Source organism: Vulpes lagopus, chromosome 18 (genome assembly GCF_018345385.1).
Source record: "Vulpes lagopus strain Blue_001 chromosome 18, ASM1834538v1, whole genome shotgun sequence".
NCBI lineage: Eukaryota > Metazoa > Chordata > Mammalia > Carnivora > Canidae > Vulpes > Vulpes lagopus.
In genome coordinates this window covers 13394188-13419113 of record NC_054841.1, presented here as the reverse complement: position 1 = coordinate 13419113, position 24926 = coordinate 13394188, and the positions used below count along the sequence as shown (strand labels likewise).

Genomic DNA, 24926 nt, shown 5'->3' with positions numbered 1-24926 from the left:
GATCAACAATCCAAAGAAGAGACATAAATGAGCAGCTCAGGGAAAATATGGATGATCAATGAACATGCAAGAGATACAAACATAGACACAGATACAGATATGGATACGCAGATATATATCTACATATATATCTATATATCTCCATCCTATATCTTTTTCACATGCATGGTTAACTTGTTTCAAAAATATAACACCTAGGGGTGCCTGGGTGCCTCGGTCAGTTCAGCATTCAACTCGATTTCCGCTCAGGTCATGGTCCCAGGAATCGAGCCCTGACCAGGCTCCTAGCTCAGCCCAGAGTCAACTGGAGATTCTCTCTCCTCCTCCCTCTGCCCTTCCCTCCCACTCTCCATCTCTTGCTGTCGCTCAACTAAATAAAATCATTAAAAAATAAAAATTAGGGGCTCCTGGGTGGCTCAGTGATTGAGCATCTGCCTTCAGCTCAGGTTATGAACCCGGGGTCCTGGGATGGAGTCCCACATCGAGCTCCCCACAGGGAGCCTACTTCTATGTCTCTCTGCCTCTGTGTCTAACTCTCATGAATAAAATCTTTTTAAATAAATAAATAAATAAAATTTTAAAAACACCTAGTGTTGAGCATAGGTGAGGAAAGACGAACACTGACAGGAATTGTAAAACCTTTTAGGACAGCAATTAGGTGATTCTGGTATTACCCAAGATTAGATTTTATAAAACACACAGACAGCAAGGTCGAGGCTAGGAGTTCATCCCATAGATGTATGTGTCAAGTGCCAGGGCCACAGTATATGCACGTGAAGTTTCACTACAACAGTATTTATGGATACAGAAAAACAGGAGATGGTGTATAAGAGTATAAGATCTATTAATTGAGACTGGCTAAGTAAATACTGGTATAAATACTATACAACCCTAAAAAAATGATGCAGATCTGCATAATCTGACAAGCACTGATCCCCACAGAAATATGCATAGAAAAAAAAAGAGAAAGGTAAAAATCATGTATAGAAATGCCCGTAATAAAAAATAATTTTTTAAAATAATAAAAAAAATTTTTAAAAAGAAATGCCCGTAATAAAAAAAAGATGCCCATGATATGTGTTAATGTTTATTAAACACATGCACCTCTTCAAATGAATGTATACATAGTTATTTTTTGGTAGAAGTACAGTCTGCAGACTGTTAAAGAGTTGGACACTTACATGAAAAACACACTCAGGGTGTAGAGGTAGACAAAACCTGACCTTTCATTTTACATTTTCTATACTGCTTTAATACTGCTGGGTTTTGTTTTATCTTAATTTTAACCATGTAGTGTCACCATCATTAAAAAAAAAGTCAACTGGGACACCTGGGTGGCTCAGCAGTTGAGCGTCTGCCTTTGGCTCAGGGCGTGATCTGGAGTCCCAGGACTGAGTCCCCCATCGGGCTCCCTGCATGGAGCCTGCTCTGCTTCTCCCTCTGCCTATGACTCTGCCTCTCTGTGTCTCTCGTGAATAAATAAATAAAATCTTTAAAAAAATAATAATAATAATAAAGTCAACTAAAGGTCTTTAGATTATGAGTCACTTTGCCCTTTTAAAACTACTACTGTGGTTTTTGTTGGGGGGGTATCTTTAAAACAAGTGCAAAAATATGCTTATTATTGATCAATGTAAACAAAGGAGAAAGAATTCTGGAATTCTCTTACTCCAGTGTGGTTCAATGGTGTTACGTTCTTTCTTTTTAAGATTGTATTTATCTATTTGAGAGAGAGAGATAGTAAGAGAGAACAGAAGCAGCAAGGCGGGGCAGAGAGAGAGGGAGAAGCAGACTCCCTGCTGTGCAGGGAGCTTGAATCTGACATCCCAGGACATCAAGATCATGATCTGAGTGAAGGCAGATGCTTCACCGACTGAACCACCCAAGGGCCCCTCAATGCTTGTGTTCTTAAAAACATTAACTCTGGGGCAGACTGGGTGGCTCAACAGGGTTTAGCGCTGCCTTAAACCCAGGTTGTGATCCTGGATACCTGGGATTGAGTCCTGCATCGGGCTCCCCGCATGTAGTCTGCTTCTTCCTCTGCCTCTCTCTCTTTCTGGGTCTCTCATGAGTAAATAGGTAAAATCTTTTTTTTTTTTTATTTTTTTTTTTTTTATTTATGATAGGAACACAGTGAGAGAGAGGCAGAGACACAGGCAAAGGGAGAAGCAGGCTCCATGCACCGGGAGCCTGCCGTGGGATTCGATCCCGGATCTCCAGGATCGCGCCCTGGGCCAAAGGCAGGCGCCAAACCGCTGCGCCACCCAGGGATCCCTAAATAGGTAAAATCTTTAAAAAACACATGAACTCTGGCTTCGTATGTGACCACCTAGATGAACATGTAAAACAATAGGCTAGCCAAAACACCTAGAGTTTGGGGGAAATCACAAAGTTAGCAGAGGCATACATACATAAAATATGCATGAAGAAAACAAATCAATGTATCCATTTATCTGCATTTATATTACTTCATAAAACCACGTTTCTTCCCCTAAGATATATTTCCCAAATTTCATTTGTTCACATGCCCCCATCATTTCCATCATATTCTCATGCCATCTATACACTACTGATAACTAGAACCATATGGATAAACACAGAAAAAAACACCGCTCCCTTGAAAGGAGCAGAGAGCCTAGGAGGATCCCATTCTACCATAAAACATTATGGTGATGATTATCAATGTTGTTTCTACATTAAAAAATCTGAAGGAACAACCAATTTTTTTATTTTTTAATTTATTTTTTAGGAACATCCAATTCTTAACAGTTGTTACCTCTCAGGATAAAATTATGTACTATTTATTGTAGAATATCCAAGTTTAAAAGGAATAGATTATATATTCAGGGGGAAAATATGACACAAAACTGAATGTAAATACGGAGGAGCTTCAAACATGAACATCAAGCAATCAGAATTTTGTTATCAGTGCTAAAAGTCAAAATCATGGTACATTCACATAATTATTCTCAATGGATTCTGGAGGGGCAACGGTGTCCTCAAGGGACACATAGCAATGTCTGAGAACATTTTTTGCTGCCTGTGGGCAGGGGTGGGTGCAACTGGCATCTAGTGCACAGATGCCAGGAATGGTGCTTAAATATACTGCAATGCACAAGAAGGCACCGCCATAGAATCATCCAGCCCCAAAGTCAACAGTGCAGAGACTGAGAAAACCGGTTTTATTTTTTTTTTTTTTGAAAACCGGTTTTAAATCATGCTAGACATTTTCAAAAGCAGAAAGACATTTGGAAATGCTCATTTCAATTAAGCTTTGACACAGATGTCAATCCTTTTGTAAAGCCATAAATCTTGCCCAAAGGAAGAATTAATCGCCTTTGAAGTCACAAATAATTTAATCAGATTTTATACTGTGATGTACAATTCACAAGTGTGGGCTAAAACACATCATTTATTATCTACATTTACAAAATCCTAGCCTGTGCTAAGTGCTATTCTGACTCCATGAAACATTGAGTCTTAGAATTAAATTAGGAAAAAAATGCCCCTTCTCTCCCACATACCCCAGCACTCTGGGGGGTGGAGGCGGAGGAGGTAGTGATTCATGACAAATTTCCTCTACTTATAAATCTGGGAAGCAACCTACATCTTCAAAGGGCTGTAGCTTGCACAACTCCTGGTGGCCTGCAAAGACGATCCACACAGTAGAGCATCACTGGACAGTCTAAGACAGGACAGATATGCTGTTTTGAAGAACTGTTTAACTAACATGGAAAAATAGCCAATACACAAGGTTAAGTTAAAAAAAAAAAACCCAGGTGTCTGGCTGAGCATGAGACTCTTAATCTTGGGGTTGTTAAGTTCACGTCCCACAGTGGGCATAGAGTATACTTAAAAAAAAAAAAAAGTCAAAACTGGGCTACAACAGATATTGCAAACAAGTGATCCACGAACCATGCAGTTCATGGAGGTATCTGATGCACATAAAGATTTTTATGGATTTGGGCAGCCCAGGTGGCTCAGCAGTTTAGCGCCACCTTCAGCCCAGGGCATGATCCTGGAGACCCGGGATCGATCCCACATCGGGCTCCCTGCATGGAGCCTGCTTCTCCCTCTGCCTGTGTTTCTGCTCTCTCTCTCTGTCTGTCTCCCATGAATAAATAAATAAAACAAAATCTTAAAAAAAAAGATTTTTATGAATTTGAGCTAATTTGTAAAATTTGGGGTAGCCCACATTTAAAAAAATATTTGAGGCTTCTCTTAAACAATGAGAAAAATGGCAACAGACCTCACATTCCCATTTGGCTAGAACCAGCAAAAGAAAAGGGCCCCAGGGCCCTACAGGAAAGGTGTATCTCAAGAGCATATCATTCTGAAAGGTCCAGGTGATGATGACCTGTTAGTGGGGTAGGAGGAGCTTTTTTATAATGAAATGCTCCAATATATCACGCATTGGAAAAGTAAGTACTGCTTTAGGAGGCATACACAGGCAGCCACCTGTCTGTGATCAGTCCTGAGGAAGAGTGTTATTTCTGCTGTATCACGCTGATCCCAGTCCCCACCACTTCCCAACCTTGCTCATTTCCGTACCTGCCTGATCCCTGGAAGTATGTGAGTTTTCAAATTAATAGTATGACTCATGAGCCAACACAGAAAAAGTCCTGAAAACAATAATCTAAGGGCTGACTGAGAGGTGGGGTGATCTGTGACTTTCATTTTGATAAATAACAATTACTGTATGATAAGTACATGCTGATATGATGAGAAAAGAGTATACCAAAATGTTTTTCCCCCTCCCTAAACAGTAACCCATAGCTGAGCTACATAGTGATAGCCAGGCACTAGGATTCTTACCCTAATACACACTCATGACTTAAGTCAGGATCCTGCAAGCAAATATTGGCAAAGGCATCAATTCTGGCCAAGAGCCCTAGATCAAGGGGGAGGCAGGAAAATCACTGAGAATATACACCACTCTGACTAGTAATCAGGACACCATGAGCGAAAGGCTTCTGGCTGAGCGAACTGCTCCTTAGAAAACAAAATCAGGGCAGCCCCAGTGGCTCAGCAGTTTAGCGCTGCCTGCAGCCTGGGGTGTGATCCTGGAGACCCAGGATCGAGTCCTACGAAAGGCTCCCTGCATGGAGCCTGCTTCTCCCTCTGCCTGTGTCTCTGCCTCTCTCTCTCTCTCCCCACTTCTCTGTGTCTCTCATAAATAAATAAATAAAATCTTAAAAAAAAAAAAGAAAAAAGAAAACAAAATCGACTTCTGTGGATTACAGACACCTGATTCTGAGTTCTTCGATTCTCCCACCCCTAAAACAAAGGTTTCTAAATTCTCCTAAAAGTTTTATTTAATAATTTACTTATTTCAATGTGTAGTCTTATGTTGTTGAACCACAAAATCTTTACTGCTGAAACTAGTATGGCTTTTCTATCCTAGGACAATCTTTTTTTTTTTTTTTAATAATTATGGATAAATCACAATCTCATCTCAATTATACTCTCCCTGACCGTGGGGGATTTTCAATAAACAGTCCACTTCTCTTTCTACTAAATGCTACCATCGCTGCTAACAGCAGAGGGCACTAGGGTGCAACGAAAAGAAAACAGATCTAGAATCAGGATCAGGCTGTGGGAACAGAGGAACATCCCTACACTGTCCACAGGGACCTCAACTCACCTTCCATAAGATGGAGATTGAAAAAAAAAAAAAAAAAGATGGAGATTAACCCACAGTTCCTTCTAATTTAGTCTGTAATAGAGGTTGGCAAACCAACTCATGGGCAAAAGCTAGCATACCACCACCTGTTCTTGCAAGGCCTGCAAGGGCATTTACCATTTGTAAATGGTTGGGAAAAAAAAAAAAAAAAAACTAAGGGATTAATTGTTCATGAAACACACAAATTATATCAAATTCGAAGTTCAGTATCACAGCCACGTATTGCCTGTGCCTGTCTTATTAGCACAATGATGGTGTTGAATAGCTGCACAGTTGTGACAGAGGCCCACAAGCCTAAAATATTTACTATCTGGCTCCTTGCAGAAAAACAGGATAATTTGTAAGATTAAAATGATTTGGAATACCGCCTTCTCTACCCATACTACTCACTGGCTGTCTATCTCATAATTAGCAAAATGATCCAAGCACATGCTGGCAAGGAGATCATATTTTTGGAAAAGGGATTTTAAAGTCTCCTGAAATGGAGAATCTCATTTACCACTTAGAAAAACCATTCAAATAAAAAGGAATTTTGTCAGGAATCCTAATGTTGTTTCAATTCTGCTATGTCCCAAGGAAAGAAAAAAGCTTAATTAAACATATAACCTGTCCTCAGATTCCTACAAAACTGTATTTCCTGAATATGGAACAGGATAACCAACAGTGGTTCACAGACCAACATGTTATAATTTACAAGTTAGGTATTCACTTCATGCATATTAGAGGGGAAAAACGCAGTAAGAATTTAAGCACATGAGTTTATACTTATTATTCAGCTTAGGATAAAGCGATGTTGCAGATTTAATGTTTAAGTATATAGTAAAAACAGAGATACTAGCATAGGGCAAACTGGTGGTGATGAAAGTTCAGGTAACAATGATTCAGCAGGACTGCTGCCTGGTTAGAACACCTCAAAATCGAGCTCTCTAGGAGAGGTAACAGGCTGCAGAGTTGCTGTGATTATGTATCATGTTTTGTTAACTTAGCTTAAATTGCATCATGTCACAGAATAAAAGCAAACTTTAAAGAACTCTGGTCTAAACAAAATTAAAAAATAAAAATAAATAAAAATAATAACTCTGGTCTAAAACTAGGAGGCAAAAGAAAATTTCTGTTCTGAAAGTATCTCAACAGAAGTTGCATCATCTGAGAACAAAGCTCTGAAATGCCACCGAGTGCCTAGGACCACATGGTTAGGATCACAACTGGGGAAAAGAGATCACAGCCTTTATTTTGAAGAACTGAAAGCCACTGGTACTTAACTCTCTCTCCACCTACAGCCATTTTGGGAACAGCTCCAAGCAGTACCAACCAACCAAGAACAAGAAACAATACAACCAAACTGTTTTGGGGACTTTTGTGATCTCTTGAAGAAGAGGTGACAGGTCGTTAAAGAGTTCTTATGTAAAGGGAGGGAGGGAGGGGTGAAGGGAAGAGGAAGATGGAGGGTGGGGGGTCTGAAGAGCTATCCAAGTTTAAGACACTGGCCTAAAACAGACGGCCCAACCTACAGATGGATTTTATTCATTCCGGAAAATATCCTAAGACATTTTGAGCTGACATTTAAGAATTGAGGGGGAGGTTGGGGAGGGTCTTAAATAAGAACACAAATTTCCCACGATTCTGGAATAATGAAAAGATCAGAAAACCAAGAGGCCATATTCCTGCATGGCAACCACAGGTCTTTGAAGCCCTTGAGGTAAGTCATGTGTCCAGGGGTTCATCAGGTCCTGCCCTCTCGACAGCCTCCCCAGCCCAGAGCCTGAGAGGTAGGGCTGTATTTTATCATCACGCTTAGTGTAGAAGCTTCTCTGTGCCCATATTTCTCAGAGGTAAACCAACAAAGGATAAACAGTGAAGGCCATGTTTCAAGAAAAATGAGAGTAAACCCATTTCCTTGTAAAAGTAATAAAGTTTCTAAATATTAGACATACACCAAATAATATCTGGGTAGAAAGAATTCAAGTCACCATTCCCTTCCTTATACTTCGCCAGCATCCCTCTTTTACCTCACTTCTCTGAGTCCGTGTAGGCATTTGCTGAGCAATCACCCTGAGAAATAATATAGAAGCCCACATCTTTGTAGCACTTGCTATTTTAAGCACTGTTCTAAATGCTTTGTGTATCCGTCTTCATTTAACCCTTAGCAAGAACCTATGGAGCAGGGACACCTGGGTGGCTCAGCGGTTAAGCGGTTGAGTGCAGTTTGAGCGTCTTGCCTTTGGCTCAGGTCCTGGGATCAGTATCACATTAGGCTCCCCACAGGGAGTCTGCTTCTCCCTCTGCCTGTGTCTCTGCCTCTCATAAATAACCAAATAAAGTCTTTAATTAAAAAAAAAAAAAACCTATGGGGCAGATCTGTTACTATGTCACATTATAGATGAGAAACTGAAGCATTCATTTAAGTATCTGGGGGGCCTAGGTGACTCAACTGGTTGGGCATCCGACTCCTGATTTCAGTTCAGGTCATGATCTCGGGCTCAGGGGATTGAGCCCCACTTCAGGCTCCATGCTCAGTGCGAGGTTAACCAACATTGGTCCTTTCAAAGATTCGTCTTTTCTTTTTTTTCAAGTTTAAAAAAAATGTATTTTATCGTTTTATCAGTGTGGGGTCTGTTTGCCATTTTATTTCTCCCTCTCCCCCCTGCCACTCCCCACACTCATGCATCCTCTCTATCTAAATAAAATAAATATATAAAATCTTTTTTAAAAAAGACATTCAGTATCTTGCCTAAAGCCACATGACTAGTAAGTGGCAGAGCTGGATTTTGAGACCAGCATCTTGATGCTTTTTTTTTTTTTTTAATTTTATTTAATTATTCATGAGAGACAGAAAGAGAGAGGCAGAGACACAGGCAGACGAAGATGCAGGCTCCCTTCGGGGAACCTGATGTGGGACTCAACCCCAGGACCCCAAGATCATGCCCTGAGCTGAAGGCAGATGCTCAACCACTGAGCCACCCAGGCGATCCCAGCATCTTCATTCTTAACCACTATTCTACACCAAGTGTCAACCAGGGCAACTTTTCTTTAAGGAGTGGGAGTGTTCTGGGGCGAGGACATTTACTGCTGACCTTACACACTGCTCTAGTATCTGAGCACTAAGTAATGTGAAGGTACAATTTTGACAGATAATCTTCCGAGTAAAATAACATTCTTAAGAAATAAACTGTTAGGGGTAGTTTTGCTGTTCTGATAATCCAAGAGACATTTGACCTGAACTCTCACCTCTGCAGGGAATGACCTCCATTTGACCTTTGGGGATCACTGGTCTCATTTCTTGATTCCTAACAGCAAGAAGCCCACTGGGTTACCCATTTAAAATTTTAAATATAGTCTACTGGAGCAAAACCCCACACAGCTCCCTTGGATTCTGTAGTGCTGGCCAGCTGGAACCCAATAGGCATGGCCCCAACAGAAGCCTCATATCCCAGAGGCCTCCTCCCCATCTCCTTCCCAAGGCTGACCTGTGCTCTTGTCCAGGAAATCCATGGACTCCTCGCTGGCACTGAAGTGGCTCGACGTGGCCTTCTTCTCAGCATCCTGCTCCACATCAGAGCCCGTGTGCACAGAAGAGTTTGTACTCATGGGGGAGCGTGGCATGTCCGACAAGGAAATCCTGCGGCCTGCACCCCCACTCAGCATGGGCTTGCTCATCAGGATCTTGGGGGAGGCCGTCATGTCAAAGTTGAGCTTGACCTTCTCCTGTTTGTCTATCTTGGCGGCGCCAGCACTGGGGTTGCTGGGATCAAGGAGCATTTGGTACTGGCTGTTGGGTGTGTAGGGCGTCCTAAAAGGAGAGTAATTAAAAACCCCAAATTTCCTGCGGATGTTCTCCACATACACCTCCATCTCTTGCATTGCACTGTTGAAGATGCTTTTCGTCTTTTTCACAGAAAAAGGAATTTCTTTAGACATGAGGTAGCAATTATTTATTGGAACCCAGGCCCTAGAAGTACAGAAGAGAAAGAGAGTAGAGGTTAACCAACATTGGTCCTTCCAAAGATTTGTCTTTTCTTTTTTTTCAAGTTTTAAAAAAATCTATTTTATCACAGCATGTTTAAGCATACAATACACCACTGTCGATCATGGACACAGGTTGTACGGTGGATCTCTACAGTCTATTCATCGTTAACTGAAATTTTATGCTCAGTGACCAGTACACCCCCATATCCCCCACCCCCAACCCCTGGCAATCCACCATTCCACCCATGGATTCTGTGAATGCGAATGCTTGAGATATGTCCTACAAGTGGAATTCATACACTATTTGTCCTTCTGTGACTGGCTTATCTCACTCAGCACAATGACCTCTGGGTTCAGCTATGTCGTCCCATCTTTTATAAGGGCTGAATCAGAACCCATGATGTGTACCTACCACGATGTCTTTATCCATTCATCTGACAATGGACATTTAGGTTGTTTCCAGAACTGTTTTTTTCCTTAACGCAAACCAAATTAGCCTGGTATATTTGCCAAGAGTCTTGAATATGTATCCCATTCTTTAAAAATGACTTGGTTTGAATGGTTAATACATGATTAACCATTAACCCAGACATGTTCTATCATAAAGAACAGAACATGAACAACAAACTTAGTTAGAACATTAAAAAGCTCATAGATTTAGTCATTTTAATCCATTAAAAAAATAATAAATCCATTCCTTTTGGCTTTGGGTGAGTAGAGAGTAAGAAAACGAGCTGAGGGCACCTGTTGGTGCAGTCTGCTAAGTGACTCTTGATTTTGCCTCTGGTCATGATCTAAGGATTGTGAGATCAAGCCCCACATTGTGCTCCATGCTCAATGCAAAATCTGTCTGGATTCTCTCTCCCTCTCCCTCTGCCCCTCACTGCCATGCTCTCTCTCTCTCTCTCAAATAAATAAATCTTAAAACAACAACAACAATCCTGCATCCAGGACTGCACCTTCTAAGAGGGAATCGGTCCCATAATCCACTACTCTGCACTTAGAAGTAAAGAGCTTTCATGGCACTAGAAAGAAATGCTGGAAGACTGGGGCTCTACGTGGCACTAGAAAGAAATGCTGGAAAACCATAAACCCAAAAGGAGGTACATGGCTTCAAACAGGAGATAATTCATATGGAAAATGAGCAAAAAACCAGCCTCCACCTCCCATTCCCAGCTGGTTAGTCTTCCTATCTTCAGCCCCTCACAACCCAGGATGTTCTACAGGGACTTCAGGAGAACAAGAGCTGCTTTTCTGGAGTTAGTGGCTGACCACAGGCAGGAGATGGCAGTATAACCACTGCTCAGGGCAGGGCTGGGGTGGAGCCAAAGTGTGAACCAGAGGACATACAGTGTGACATTTGATTCCCCAGCCTTGAACACATTTGTAGCTGGGAATCTGGTGGGAATGAGCTTTTCCAAGGAGGCCTTTTGGATTTCACAGACCGTAAACTCAAGCCAGGCACAAAGCAACGGGGAGCAAAGAGGACCATGGGGTGGTAATACAGTCCAATGCAAACACTGTGTACTGGGGAGCCTCACAAGTGCCCAAGCAGGAATCAGGCCCCCACACTGCGGAGTCGTCCAGCATTTTAGAGAGAAGCAAAAAGTATGGACTGCTTATATTACATTTTAACCAAATGTTAACAGTGGGCATCTCGTTCCTATTTTGAAGAGTAAACGGCCTGGCCCGGGAAAAATAAAGTATGCACATGGGGTGGAATTCAGGGCACAGGCTGGGGAGGTAGGCCGTTCATGGTGATAACTAGATCGTGACACAAACTAAAACTGAACACCCCAAAAATATCTAACTGCTCTCTCAGCGTGCTGGAAATTACCAGCTTCTCATCCACCCCAACTTGCTGCTGTCATCCTACGGAGACCAGAGCAACCACATGTGCAGCCAAACAGAACAAGGCGGAGCAGGAGCAGGATGCTCTCTGGGTGAGAGACCGTGGCTGTTTTAAATGGGTGAGCAGGACTCTGGACTAGACAGAACAGCTCTGAGGAGCAGCCAGGATGCCCTAGTTGCCACTGGACAAAGGACTGCCCCTCCCCGAGCTGGCCTCGGCCCTGTCATCAGTAAAATGGGAGGATGAGCCTCAACCTAGAGGGGAGGTCAAGGGGAGCAAGCGAAATGCACCTGCACCAGTCCCCGTAACACCAGGAGCTCACCGCTCACCAGGCAGTCAGTGTCACTGACTGTGACTGTGTCCCCACACACACACACTTCTGCCTGGGGGCCTCTGTGACTGTGCCCCCCCCCACCCCCCGTCTGGGGTCGGGGCCTTAACTATTTCCTGCCAGGCTCTCAATTGCCTTCAATAAAGGTGTCTGCCAAGTAATTTCAGGAAAGTATTCCCTTTCCTTAAAGCAGGCCCAGGACACAGTTAAAGGGAAATTAGATTTGCTTAACAAAATAAAGCCTCTAGGGGCAATGCCATGAGAGGCAGCAGTCACACAGCTGAACTACTCCCTATACTCTGGGCCTCAAGTTTTCTTCTTTGTAAAATGAGAATAAAGCAGCTTCTGTAAAAAGCACTTAGAACAATGCCTGCTGCGTAGAAGGCACTCAGTTCCTGCAAGCTCACTCTTCTATAGCTCTGCAGGCATTTAATAAAATATTTCCTGGATTTTTATATAGTATCATATACATGTGTGTTCCTATGAAATCAAGCACCCAAAAAGCAAACAGCAAATTTTAAAGGATGAAAAGCACACAATGAGATTCTTCAGAAGAAGCCTTGATCTGTAAAAGCACCTCCCTGGGCTCGCTCTAGTATTTATTAACAAGACGATAAACACATAACACATGCTATTCTTATTAAGAAATGTGCCATTTCGGGCAGCCCAGGTGGCTCAGCGGTTTAGCGTCACCTTCAGTCCAGGGCCTGATCCTGGAGAACTGGGATCAAGTCCCACGTCAGGCTCCCTCATGGAGCCTGCTTCTCCCTCTGTCTGTGTCTCTGCCCCTCTCTCTCTCTCTCTCTCTCTCTCCCTCTCTCTCTGTCTCTCTCATGAATAAATAAAATCTTTAAAAAAAAAAAGAAAGAAAAAAGAAACATGCCGTTTCTTATTCTGCTCTCCTGACCGATGTTGCTTACACATGTCCAGGCTTATGTTTTGCTCCACAACCACAAAGCTGCTCCCTGAGAAAGGGGCATCCTACCCCATCTCATCAGCCTCCACGTTGTATGGCTGGGTCTGGCCAGCTCTGCCTTAAGAATATCTCCTGGGGGGTGCCTGAGTGGCTTGGTGGGTTAAGCGTCTACCTTCGGCTCAGGTCATGATACCAGAGTCTGGGATTGAGCCCCACATCGGGCTCCTTGGTCAGTGGGAATCTGCTTCTCCCTCTCCATCTCTGTCTCTCCCTGCTCTCTCTCTCTCTCAAATAAATAAGTAAAATCTATAAAAAAAAAAAAAAAAAAAAGAACACCTCCCCTGCAAGAAAGGGACTTTAGTGGCTTCATTCCTAGAGATCTAAGGTTCTGTTACTCCACCACCATAGAGAGTCCTTAACCACTCCAAGGGGTTCACCCAAAATGAGTCAACAGTTTGGCACATTCCCTCCAAGGCAGCAGAAGTAACTGAGGGGGTTAGGCAAACATCATGGGCATCAACTTGGACTGCTGTCCTTTTCCACAAATATGGGGAGGGGGGGTTTGCTTCCACAACAGCTCCTTCCCAGAACTAATCTACACCAGCAGGTCCTGGAGAAACGGCTCTGGATCAGGGCTAGCAGAACTCACACCCCCTAAGCCACATTCAGTAGCTGTCTCATAAGCAGCAGGAAGATGTCCGTGCATAATGGGCTAAGCTGAGAGCAGAATCAAAGACACTAAGAGTCTGACAATATTTGGTGCATGGGGCCAAGCACTGATTTCCCCCACCCACCTATATCCTAAATATATCCACACTGGGTCATAACTACAGAACTGAGAATAATCTCAAATCACCAAGATGGTTAACACTTGCCATGCTATCATGAAGCAGAAGGAAGATACACAACCTGACAATAATTCCTCTTGCTCTTCAAAGAAAAGGCAGACTCTGACCACAGCCTGTGTGATCTGGACCCTGCCCCTTCCCCCACCCATCTCTTACTCTCCTTTCCCCCACCTTCCAACTATCCAAACTACCCTGTGCTCCTGGCTTTTCCAGAGCACAGCAGGCTAGCTCTGTCTGGCCCTCCACTCAGATCTTCACTAAACCCCAGCCATTACCTCCTCATCTGAGATCATTTTGCCCGTGTGTTTACTTGTGTATTATTACCTATAATAATAATAGGATGTAGCCTTCAGGTGGGCAGGAACAGTGTCTATCTGCTCACTCCCATATCCCTAACACCCAACAAGTGGCCTGGCCCACAGCAGGAACCAAAGATTTCCAGCAAAGTGGTCAGAATCAAACAAAGCGAAAGGCTTCCTATCAAACCCGGGACCATCTCAGCGAATTCCCATTTTCCCTCCAGACAATGGACTTCTAGCAACATTTACTCCTTTGTTTTTTATTTGCAAGACAACAAGCAAAGCTGAACAAAGTAACAGTTCGGATTCTGGTGTTTGAAATTATGAACTGTTATTTTCTATGCATTCCGTGGGTATATATAATTTTTAGAATACGTGTTTTAAGTATTCTCCCCAACACACTCAAAACACTTTTTTTCGAGCTGCTTGGGAGGGCTTCAGGCGTTTTTTTTGCTTTGTTGAATCACAACATAGCTTGCTAAAGAGAACTAAGAAATTAACCATGGCTCATCTGGGTCTACCTGTTGTTCTCAAGCACACAGAAGCGGGAACTGCTAAGAGCTAGAACAATTCACTTCCCTATGAGCAAGGGAAAGGGGAGGGTAGAAAGGCTGGTGGGGAGGGCTCCCACCTGTTAAAACAGCCACCTCTTATAATTTCCTATTTTAGCTTCAGAGAAAAGGCCACAGGAGGGAACTACCCAGCACAATGATAAGAGCTTCATTTACTGGCAATCTGGGGAAATACTTCTGATCTCTGAAAGCATTATTTTGAAAAGCAATTTGCACAGCGGTTTAATTTACTCTAGAAAATCCAAAAAAGAACAGCAGCACTTAAAATAGCCATGGAACCTATTCGGCGCCGGTTTCATCAACAAAACTACGAAAGCAAGATTCTTCTCTTAACATACCTGAAAACACGGAAGCCCACACATTAACAGGCTTAACACAGCCCAGGACTGTATTTTCAACCATAAGATCACGGGTGGGTGTCATGACAATAACATAATAATACCTCCACTCCTGCTTGCATCCATGACAGTATCAAAGGTTCAGTGAAAGCTATACGTTTGCAGCTGGTTTTAACTCCCACCTGTCATGTTGTCCAAAGAAACGAGCATCAACCTGCCCATCTTTATCCCTCAGAGCTTTTGCAGGCCAGAATGGAAACCCCTTCAGTTTTGCCCAGACCAAAGGATGTGGATTGCTCTAGGAAAAGAAAAACAAAATCCAGAGTTTGTATGTATTTGACAGCAAGACACACATGTAAAGCTCGCTGTGGGAGGACACAGCAAGGCCACCAACTGAATGGAGAACAGTTCCAAGCAAGGTCTCCCAAGCGGGCTTCCCTAGGAGGGCATGAGGCCAAGTCAGGCCCGGGCAAAGCTTGTTCGGGGGGCAGGGGGTGAATGAAGAAGCAGAGGGACGAAGCACAGACCACGCTTGGATCCTGCCCCTAGTGCTATTGCCTGGATGGCCATAAGCAAGAGTGAACACCTTCCTTTGAAACATGGAAACAGCAATGCCTACACCCTCTGGGAAGCTGGGGGAATAAATGTACATTGTACCTGGCATATAACAAGGGCAGTATTAGCCACCTTTGCCCTTTATCGAGGCTGCTCAGAGCCTTAACAAATGCAGGTGTTTATCTCCAAAGACAGGAAGAGACATAAACTATCTTCTACTTTTCTACTTTGCTTGCCCAATCTTGCAGCCCAGGAAGCTCCACCCCTACACCTCCTCCCAACCTCCCACCAGCCCACCCCAAGGACATGCTTCTCTGGGCAAAACACCTGTTTAGAAAATGCAGATCCAAGAGGAAAACGGTGATTTTTCTCTCCCAACCCCCTACCCTCAAAAACTAAGTCACTGGAGAGACCATGGAGTCAATCCAGAGAGGTATTTCTGAACCTCTCAACACAGATTCATCAAGAACGTCCTCAAGTAACTCTCCTCCGGCTTGCTATCTGAATTACTGTGGAGGGTCCCCTCCCTAATGAGCACCTTCCTGCTCTCTACCCTGCAGTTGGCCCGGGGATTAATAAACCCAGGAAATCACAATGCTCCCTCTGGTACGTGAACGTTCAGCCCCAGAGGTTTATTCTACCTGGATTACTCACATTTTGTCATAGCTTTATCACTAAAACAGCATTTAAAAACTTCACCCAAGGGATGCTTGGTTGGCTCAGCAGTTGAGCATCTGCCTTCAGCCCAGGGTGTGATCCTGGAGACCCAGGATCAACAGGGAGCCTACTTCTTGTCTCTGCCTGTCTCTGGGTCTCTCATGAATAAATAAATGAAATCATTTTTTAAAAATAAATAAATACGGGGATCCCTGGGTGGCTCAGCGCCTGCCTTCAACCCATAGCATAATCCTAAAGTCCTGGGATCGAGCCCCACATCAGGCTCCTTGTATGGAGCCTGCTTCTCTCTCTGCCTCTCTCTCTCTCTGTACCTCTCATAAATAAATAAATTGTTTTTTTAAATTTTTTTTAAATAAGTAAAATAAATAAAATTAAACAAACAAAACAAAACAAAACAAATAAATAAAATAAAATAAAATAAAATAAAATAAAATAAAATAAAATAAAATAAAATAATCTTCACCCAAATTTCATCGAATAAGCCACCTGGATAAAGTGGCCTCTAGGGGCACCTGGGTGGCTCAGTGATTGAGCGTCTGCCTCTGGCTCAGGTCATGATCCTGGGGTCCTGGGATCAAGTTCTGCATCGGGCTCCCCAAAGGGAGCCTGCTTCTCTCTCTGCCTATGTCTTTGCCTCTCTCTCTGTCTCTCTCATGAATAAATAAATAAAATATTTAAGAAAAAAAGAAAGAAAGTGGCCTCGGGTAGCCATCTAAGACATGGGGTTCAGAAAATGAAGTAAGGAAAGAAAATGCAACTTACACAAGGCTCACAAAACCAGTTATCTCGTTTTTGGCAAGCAGCTAGGTAACACTCCGGACATACTTCAATTTCATTCATCTGCAAAGCAAAAATATGTTAGGATGTGTCATCCCAGGGACCTCACATCTGGAGGCCCTTAAGGAATGCATGACAGTACAAGAGCAGTTAAGTTTAGCTAAACCAGGTCCCGCAGTAGGGGACACCTTTAAGAGGGAGTCCAACTACCTCCCACCAACCCCCATGCTTCCACCTAGACCAAGCCGCCACCACCTCCTCTTTCTTCAAGACACCTGCCCCTGGTCTAAATGCAGCAAAGTGGCAAGGCCAGGATTTGAACCCAGGCAAGTCAGACCCTGTTTGTTAGTTGCTATTACTGTCTCATCAGACTTGTTTTTCTCTTTATCTCTGCATCGTGTAAGGTACCAGATGCCTAGCAGGTGCTCAATAAATTATTACTAATAATGTTGTAACTATAATTGATTAACTTAAAAGTCAATGAATAACTGAATGAATAAGGGAGCAAAAGAATAAATGAATGAAATGAATGGTGGCATATGGTTCCCCCTTCTCCCCTTTCTACCTGTGTATTCCAAAGGTACTGGGTAAACAAGCCCTGGCTTTGGAGATCATCCAGTGGTAACATAATATTGCCAACAGGTAGATTCAGAAATGCCAGACACAGAGTACCTGGGTTCAGATACTATGCCCCAAATTCCACCTTGGGGCAACCCATGATTAGAAGCCTTGGCTCCCAAATGTAGGAAAACAAATGAAAACACAAGGGGGAAACAACTGGACAACTCACTCACACAAAACTCCACATCAACAACGAACATCAAAAACAGGCCATCACCACTTGTCATCAAAGAAGTGCAAACCAAAATCACAGCGATATGCCAGTTTTCACTGATCGCATTGTAGGGAAAATATATACCTGTTTTTTAAATAAGAACTTCCAATATTGAGGAGGACACAGAAAAACTTCCATTCTCACCCAACCCAGGGTGTTAAGTTGCAACAGCTTTTCCATAAGCCAATCAGGGAATATCTACCTAGTCTTTGCTATGTTTATAGCCTTAGACATGGTAGATGCCTTTCTAACATTTATGCTAAGAAAATCATCGTAACAAAAACAAAAAATTCTGTCCTTCCTGTGTGTGTTTAATTACAATGAGGAAACACTCACACTAAGTGAAAAATATAGATATAAAACTCTCTCATAAAAATATGTAGAAATGGACATATCCTAAGATAGTCAAATGTTTCCTTACAAATGAATGAATGAATGAATGAACGAACGAATGAAGTACACAGACATGTTGAAGTCTATTACATCTTGGTTTTTCACCCTTAAAATGGGTGTTTAATAAAGCCTCCCTGGAACCATTTCTGCTCCCAGCCTACCCCACAACCACTAGAGCGTCAGGGCACACAGCCCAGGAGTTTCATTTCTTCCATACCATGCCTGGATGGCTCAGTTGGCTAAGCATCTGCCTTCAGCTCAAGTCATGATCCCAGGTTCCTGGGATCAAGCCCTGAGTCGGGCTCCCGGCTCAGCCAAGAGTCTGTCCCTCTACCTCTGCCCTGCTCATGCTCTCTGTCTCTCTCTCTCTTCAGTGAATAAACAAAACCTTTAAAACACACACACACACACACACACACACACACACACACACACCACTGGGTATTTCCAAGAGAGACTGACTCTACAGGACTCTCCAGGCCACGCCGAGAAACAATCAGGACCGTTCGTTCTCTCACATAACATCAAAATTCAAACATCTTCCATGAGAAGTGTAAAAGGGTATGCATAGCCCAATGCCACAGACTGTGGGGTGAAGAAATTATGAGCCCTATCTATGCTACCAAGATAACTCAGGATGCCGAGTGCTTGGCGATGACTCAAGAATGAAATAAAGGGTCATTTCCAGTTCCCTTGGTCATGGCTAAGATATGGTTGGTTTATCACACTGGCGTTCCCTCTTTGTCACTTCAACTTTTCTTTGAAGAGAGGGCATATGTCTACACCTCAACAAATCCCAAAACTGCTGACCACTGAGAGACTCTGCACATGGAAACCAGCCCCCCAGCCCCACACTGTGGGTGCATTTAAAATAGGACAGTGAGAAACACATACCTCATGCTCACAGATTTTGATGACTACTTTTGCTATCTGCGTCAATTTGTGATTTCCTAAGGGAATAAGAAAATATGAATTAATTCAAATGGAAACATGTTTTTAACACCCAAAGGATTATCCTTCCACTGACAACCTTTCAACTTCCTTTCCCCCAGTATTAAGCTTTTGAAGGATAAAAACCAGAAGATTCTGACTCCTAATATTGGTTCAAATTATGTGACTTCACCCCCTAAACACTGACCAATCTTTGGTGCCTCAATGTCATTCTGAAACTGAGTAATTTGTGTGGGATTCCTACAGCTCACAGGTTAATAATATCTGGAAGATGCTTTCACATTTGAAAGCCTCCAATTAGTGTAAAGCAGCCTTATTCAACCATTGTTCCAAACTCTAACCCATGAAGGGTAACAGGGGAAAGAAAATAATTGAGTAGCTCTGCTCTGCTTAGTGCTTCAAAAGACATTTCCTTGTTAACTCCTCAAGAAACCGTACTAGGAAGCAAGTATGAGTGTTCCCATTTCATTAATGAGTAAGCCAAGGCTCCAAAGTCGTTGCTTACTGGAAACTACTTGGCTAATGAGTTGAAAATGCTCCAGGGGCACCTGGGTGGCTCAGTGGTTGAGCATCTGCCTCCTGTGGTCCTGGAATCAAGTCCCATGTAGGCTCCCCAGAGGGAGCCTGCTTCTCCCTCTGCCTATGTCTGCCTCACTGTGTCTCTCATAAATAAATAAAATCTTTAAAAAAGAAGGAAAGAAAAAAAATATAGCCTCAGATCTAACTCTAAATCCCTCACCTGCGCACTATACCAGAAGACAAGATGGCCAAAAAGCCATCTTTCTTCAGACCTTATGGTATCTTCAGACATTGTGAATTTGTTGGCAAAAGATTTTACACACACACACACACACACACACACACACACACACACACATGCCTCGATTCCTGGCTTGTCTTAAAAACTCAAAAGATGTGGTAACTCTAACAAAAAAAACCACTGGGGTGTTCAATGGTGTTCCCTTCAGGCTGGGCAGGACTTCATTCCCTCAGTTCTCTAATCTAGCTCTCCCCTTGGCCAATAGCCATCCTGGTTTGAAATGCTCTTTTTCTGCCACCTAATCTCAATCATTTGTTTTTGTGATCTTACCAGTATTTCTATATATTTGAACTTATAATCTTTAGATGAATTTTCAACTGAGTGCCTCTTTCTCCCCTCCCAACACCCCTAGCCCCGCTACTGAGCCAATAACGCAAAATATGTGCTTTTAGCAGATATCCACCCACTCATACATCTTCCCTTGCACACTAGCTAACAATCTACACTAGGGCCATACAAGAAAAAGACAGGGTATCCACTCTTCAAGATCTTACAACAAAGAAAAAGAGAGAAAAAAAAAAAAGTAAAGATCTTAACATCCTGGTAAGGAACTCAAACAAATAAAATTAGCCCCATCCAGGAAGTTTGATAAGTGCTACCGTGGGAAAGTACAGGTACTGTAAGATCTCCTAACAAGAGCAACTATATGGTCTGGGTCCATAAGGGAAGGCTGCTCAGAGGACTCACAGGCTGACAATGAAGGCTAAAACAAAGTCATCAAGGCAGAGTGTTTAAGCAGGAAAGAAGAGGAACAGAATGGAGCAGGACACTGAAAGAGCTACCTGGCCAAAAGGTAGACAGAGAGGACTGTGGGAGAAGGTAGGGCAATATGAAAGGTGCCATGAGAGGAGACTCTAATGGAAATCCTCTTCCATTCTGTCCAGAAGGCTCAATCCACAAAAATGCAACTGACACAACTTTATCCAGAATAGAAAGAACTCCTAAAATGCAATAATAAAAACACAAACCACCCAGTTCTTGAAATGAGCAAAATATCTGAAAATGTATTTTATCAAAAAAGATAAATAAATGATTAGTAAGTCCATGAAAAAATACACAATACCATTAATCATTAGGGAAAGGCAAATTAACACCATGACATAGCAGTTCACACTTTCAATAATGGCTCAAATTTAAAATACAGACAACATCAAGTGCTGGCAAGGATGTGGAGCAATTAAGACTCTCCTATGCATGGCTAGAAGAGTGTAAAATGATAGAACCACCTTGCAGAAAGTTTGCCAAAATGTCCTATAAATATAAATAAAAGCCTAGTCAATGAGCCAGCACTACCACTCCTAAGTATTTACCCATGAGAAATGAAAATATATGTCTACACAAAGACAAAAAAGGATGTTCACAGCAGCTTTATTCCTAACAGCCAAAAGCTGAAAATAACCCAAATATCCTTCAACATCAACAAAGGGAATGGATAAATAAATTGCATGCTAATATAGTAAAAAACCAAACACAGTAATAAAAAGGAACAAAACCACTGGTAACACACGACATACGAATCCAAAAAAAATTATACTGCATGAAATTAGCCAGACACAAAAGAATGCACTATGACTCCTTGTATATGAAATTCTAGGATATGTAAAACTAATCTATAGGGACAGAAAAAAAAAACGAGACGGATGGATTTATTGGTTAGGGCAAGTGGGAATATAATAGAGTAATGGAAATATTCTAAATTTTATTTGAGGTTGTAGTTATACATTTGAGGTGGTTACACATTTCTCAAATTCAGAGAATGTACTCACAAAAATCTATGCATTCTACTGCATGTAATTATTCCTCCATTAAAACAAAGTTTTTAAAAAGGACAGGTAAGCAGTATCATATAGCCAAGAGCCACGAAGGGTATCAGCTCATCCCTTAAAATGCAAAGTCACCATCCCCTATTCACATATATTAGCAATCTATACACAAATATTCTCTGGAGCATGAAAAAAAAAAAAAAGAGTATGTTTCTTTTAGCAAGGGTAGGATATTGGGCAACACACACAGCATACACACTCTCTTTTTTAGGAACCATCTAAGCCACCCACCTCCATTATAAATGATGCAGTTGTGCAAAATCCACTTTGCATCGGCCAGGAAAGCTTCTGTGCATCCATACATTTTCTTTTTAGCGTTCTGGGAAGAAAAAGCAAGGAGCATAATAACCCGGGAGTCTGTACAAGCCGCAGCCAATTAACACCTGCGTCCCCACATCATTTGCTTAGCAGTCATTTGCCAAATTAATTAATGCTTTTTACCCATTTCCCAAGATGCTATTATATTTGAAATCTAGAACGCCATAAAAAAGAAGTCACTGAACTCATCACAGTAACTTGAACTGTTTCCTCTTTTAGCAGCTGTCATTTATCACGCAGCCCCTTCCAAGAAACCAAGATATTTTATATACTGGCATATTTTTTATTCGTTGTAACAGCCTCACGTAAGCCTTGTCACTAAGAATGCAAGGACACACTACTATCATCACCATTTTACAGACAGGAATACTAAGGTCTGGGAATGTTAAGGAACCTGTCCAAAGTTCCAATGCTATAATGGGTGAAGCTAGGATTCCACCCCTGTCTTTTCTGAATGCCTTCTTTTCTTGAATTCCATGAGGGTGTGTGCAATTTTCCAAAGCAAGTTTGATTCGGTGTTTGGGGGTCAGCAAGAAAAATACAAGGTTTTCTCCTCATCTGCGCTTTTCATTACCTATACTTTGGTGCCAAAAATTTGAAAATTTAGCACCAGGATGATGTGTACAATCTAAAGCATTCCAAGTTTAATTTCCAGCATGGAATTTTAGCCAGAACTTTTAAAAGCACCGTCAGGCAATAAAAACATATCCATAACAGTCGAATAAGTTCTAGGAAGCCACCATCTTTATCAGCAATCTAAAGTTTCCCCAAACACTTAATTTTCTCTTTACTCCTTCCTGCTGCCCTCATTAGCACCTCTGAGAGAAAGAAAAGAGGAGGTAAGGCTCAAAATGATCAAATCACTGATTCGTAGAAGTGTAACTTTTTCAGGTAAAAGGGTGCAATCACCAGCAGAAGTAATATTTGGAGCTAATCAGTGGAATTCAAAACTCCATTACAATCCTTGGAAGAAGGTTAAGGGGATCAAGAGTTCTTCCATCCAAATAAAATGGTACAGAGGAAAGGCAGAGAAACCATCTAACTTGAGATGGGGCACAGGAAGTGAGGGAGGGTCTTTGGTCATCTCGGTAATTGTGGGCTACAACGGTGAGGTTCTTTGATGGAGGCCAACCTTTTCCAATGTACAAAGGTCCATAGGATGGAAGATGTATTCTGCATAGTCAGGATGCTGTTCCAATGGAACAGGCTTCTGGAATGCATCTGTCTATAAAAGAAAGAAAAGATGCTCACACACACCCACAGAAACACAAACCCCCATCATTACTGTGGAAAACCAAGCATTAATAGTAACAAAGTACTTTTAAAATGGAGACAACTTTTCCCACAGTATGATTCTAATGGTTTCCCCCAAAGAATTACCTTGGGGAGTACCAAGCTGGTTCAGCTTCAGGCTCTGCCTGGTTATCAATAATCATGGGGGGAGGGGAAGACTCTTGTTTTGTTATCTGTTCTGTTTCCAATATATATTCAAATAGCAGGTCCTGTCTTCTTCTATAAAGATTGACCAGAACACACCATCAATCACCCCAGATATGAACTCTGAATAAGGCTTATTAATAAGGTTTACCTATGTCCTGCAAATACCCATAACCAAAACTGACAGTGAAATGTGGTCCTACCCAGAGAAGACACACTTAATAAAGTCCCTTTAAGTGCCAAGAGATATTTCACACTTGGGGGAAAACTAAGACAGTAAGATGCTGCTCCTCCGAGAAACCAAATTCCCCTCAACACAGGGACGTCAAACTTTTTCATCTTGAGCCATGTTCTTAAGCCCTCCCTGAAACAGCTCAAAATGCAAGGCCCAGTTTGTTGACGGATGTTTTTTATTTATCAATATATAAAAATCTACAAGATTTGGGGCCCCTGGCTGGCTCAGTGGGTAGAGCATGCAACCCGTGAGCTCAGGGTTATAAATTCAAGTCCCATATCAGGTGCAAAGATTACTTAAAAATAAAATCTCAAAATCTTAAAATCAATCAACACCTAAAAGATTTAGTTAAACAACAAATGATAGCCAAGCATGGCATGTGAAAGGGCTACCACTTGTAGTCACTGGAGCCCTCTTTTACCCAGAAGGAAAGTGTGTGGCTACTGCAAGTTACAAAGATGCTTCAGTATCATTGGTAACTTTCTGCCCTGATTGATTTTATATCAAACAATTTATGTGAGAAATTAAGGCCTTCTTCGATTTTTCTCCTTGGTTTATAATTCTACAGTGTTGACGACTCTACATGAGTCTGTTCTTTTTTGTACAACAGTCCTCAGCAGATATAATTTAGCCTATGGAAAAGCAGGAAGTAATTCCATGTCACTCAACATAAAAACAACTCTACAGTAAAAAAAAAAAAAAGAAAGAAAGAAAGAAAGAAAGAAAAAAGTTGTTTTTCTTTCCAAATTGAGGCTATCTATGCTTTTGCTTCCATTGACGGAGATTTTGTTACAGAGACAAATAGATTCCCAATTTAGCAACACCCAATTGGCATGCTCTGAATTTTTTTCGTGGTATCATATTTCAGAATATAATCTCAAAACAAAAGCTCGTTATTTTTTTTTTTTAAGAAATTAAGCCAGAGTGTCTACTCAGTACCCTGAGGTTCTATATTGCTATATAGTCTCTCAACTTAGAAAGCAGCAGACTCTAGAGAGTTTAACAAAAGGTCACCACTAGCCCATATGGTGTCTTTGCGCAAATCAGAAAGGGAAAACCCTACCCTTAAAGTTTCTCTAAATTGGTCTGTACGAAGAATGTCAGGACACGTTGATTATATGGGCACAATGTATTATTTTTAAGAACCAGGCACTTTATGGTCATCCTTCTTAAAAATGCCACAAAAAAAACTAAAACCAACATGGATATGATGTGACTGGGACTCTAGAGAGGGTAACCACCAGGAAACAGGGTGTGCCAGTGGAATATGGCAGTTCTGCTTTCACATCCAGATTACCT

General features: G+C 42.0%; 1 protein-coding gene across 30 annotated transcripts in view; it reads right to left on the bottom strand.

The window, feature by feature from the left end:
* The window catches only part of ZMYND8 (zinc finger MYND-type containing 8), a 127170-nt gene that overhangs the window by 51335 nt on the left and 50909 nt on the right, over window positions 1-24926 (bottom strand). For 29 of the 30 annotated variants that reach the window (XM_041732198.1, XM_041732203.1, XM_041732201.1 and 26 more), the window contains 6 exons: window positions 23088-23180; window positions 21869-21956; window positions 18938-18993; window positions 16801-16878; window positions 14988-15103; window positions 9151-9632 (listed from right to left, as the gene is read on the bottom strand). In XM_041732198.1, the coding sequence (XP_041588132.1) occupies window positions 9151-9632; window positions 14988-15103; window positions 16801-16878; window positions 18938-18993; window positions 21869-21956; window positions 23088-23180 (913 nt within the window). Of the gene's footprint in view, window positions 1-9150; window positions 9633-14987; window positions 15104-16800; window positions 16879-18937; window positions 18994-21868; window positions 21957-23087; window positions 23181-23335; window positions 24357-24926 lie in introns of those variants that run through there. The other variant, XM_041732224.1, reaches the window with a different exon arrangement.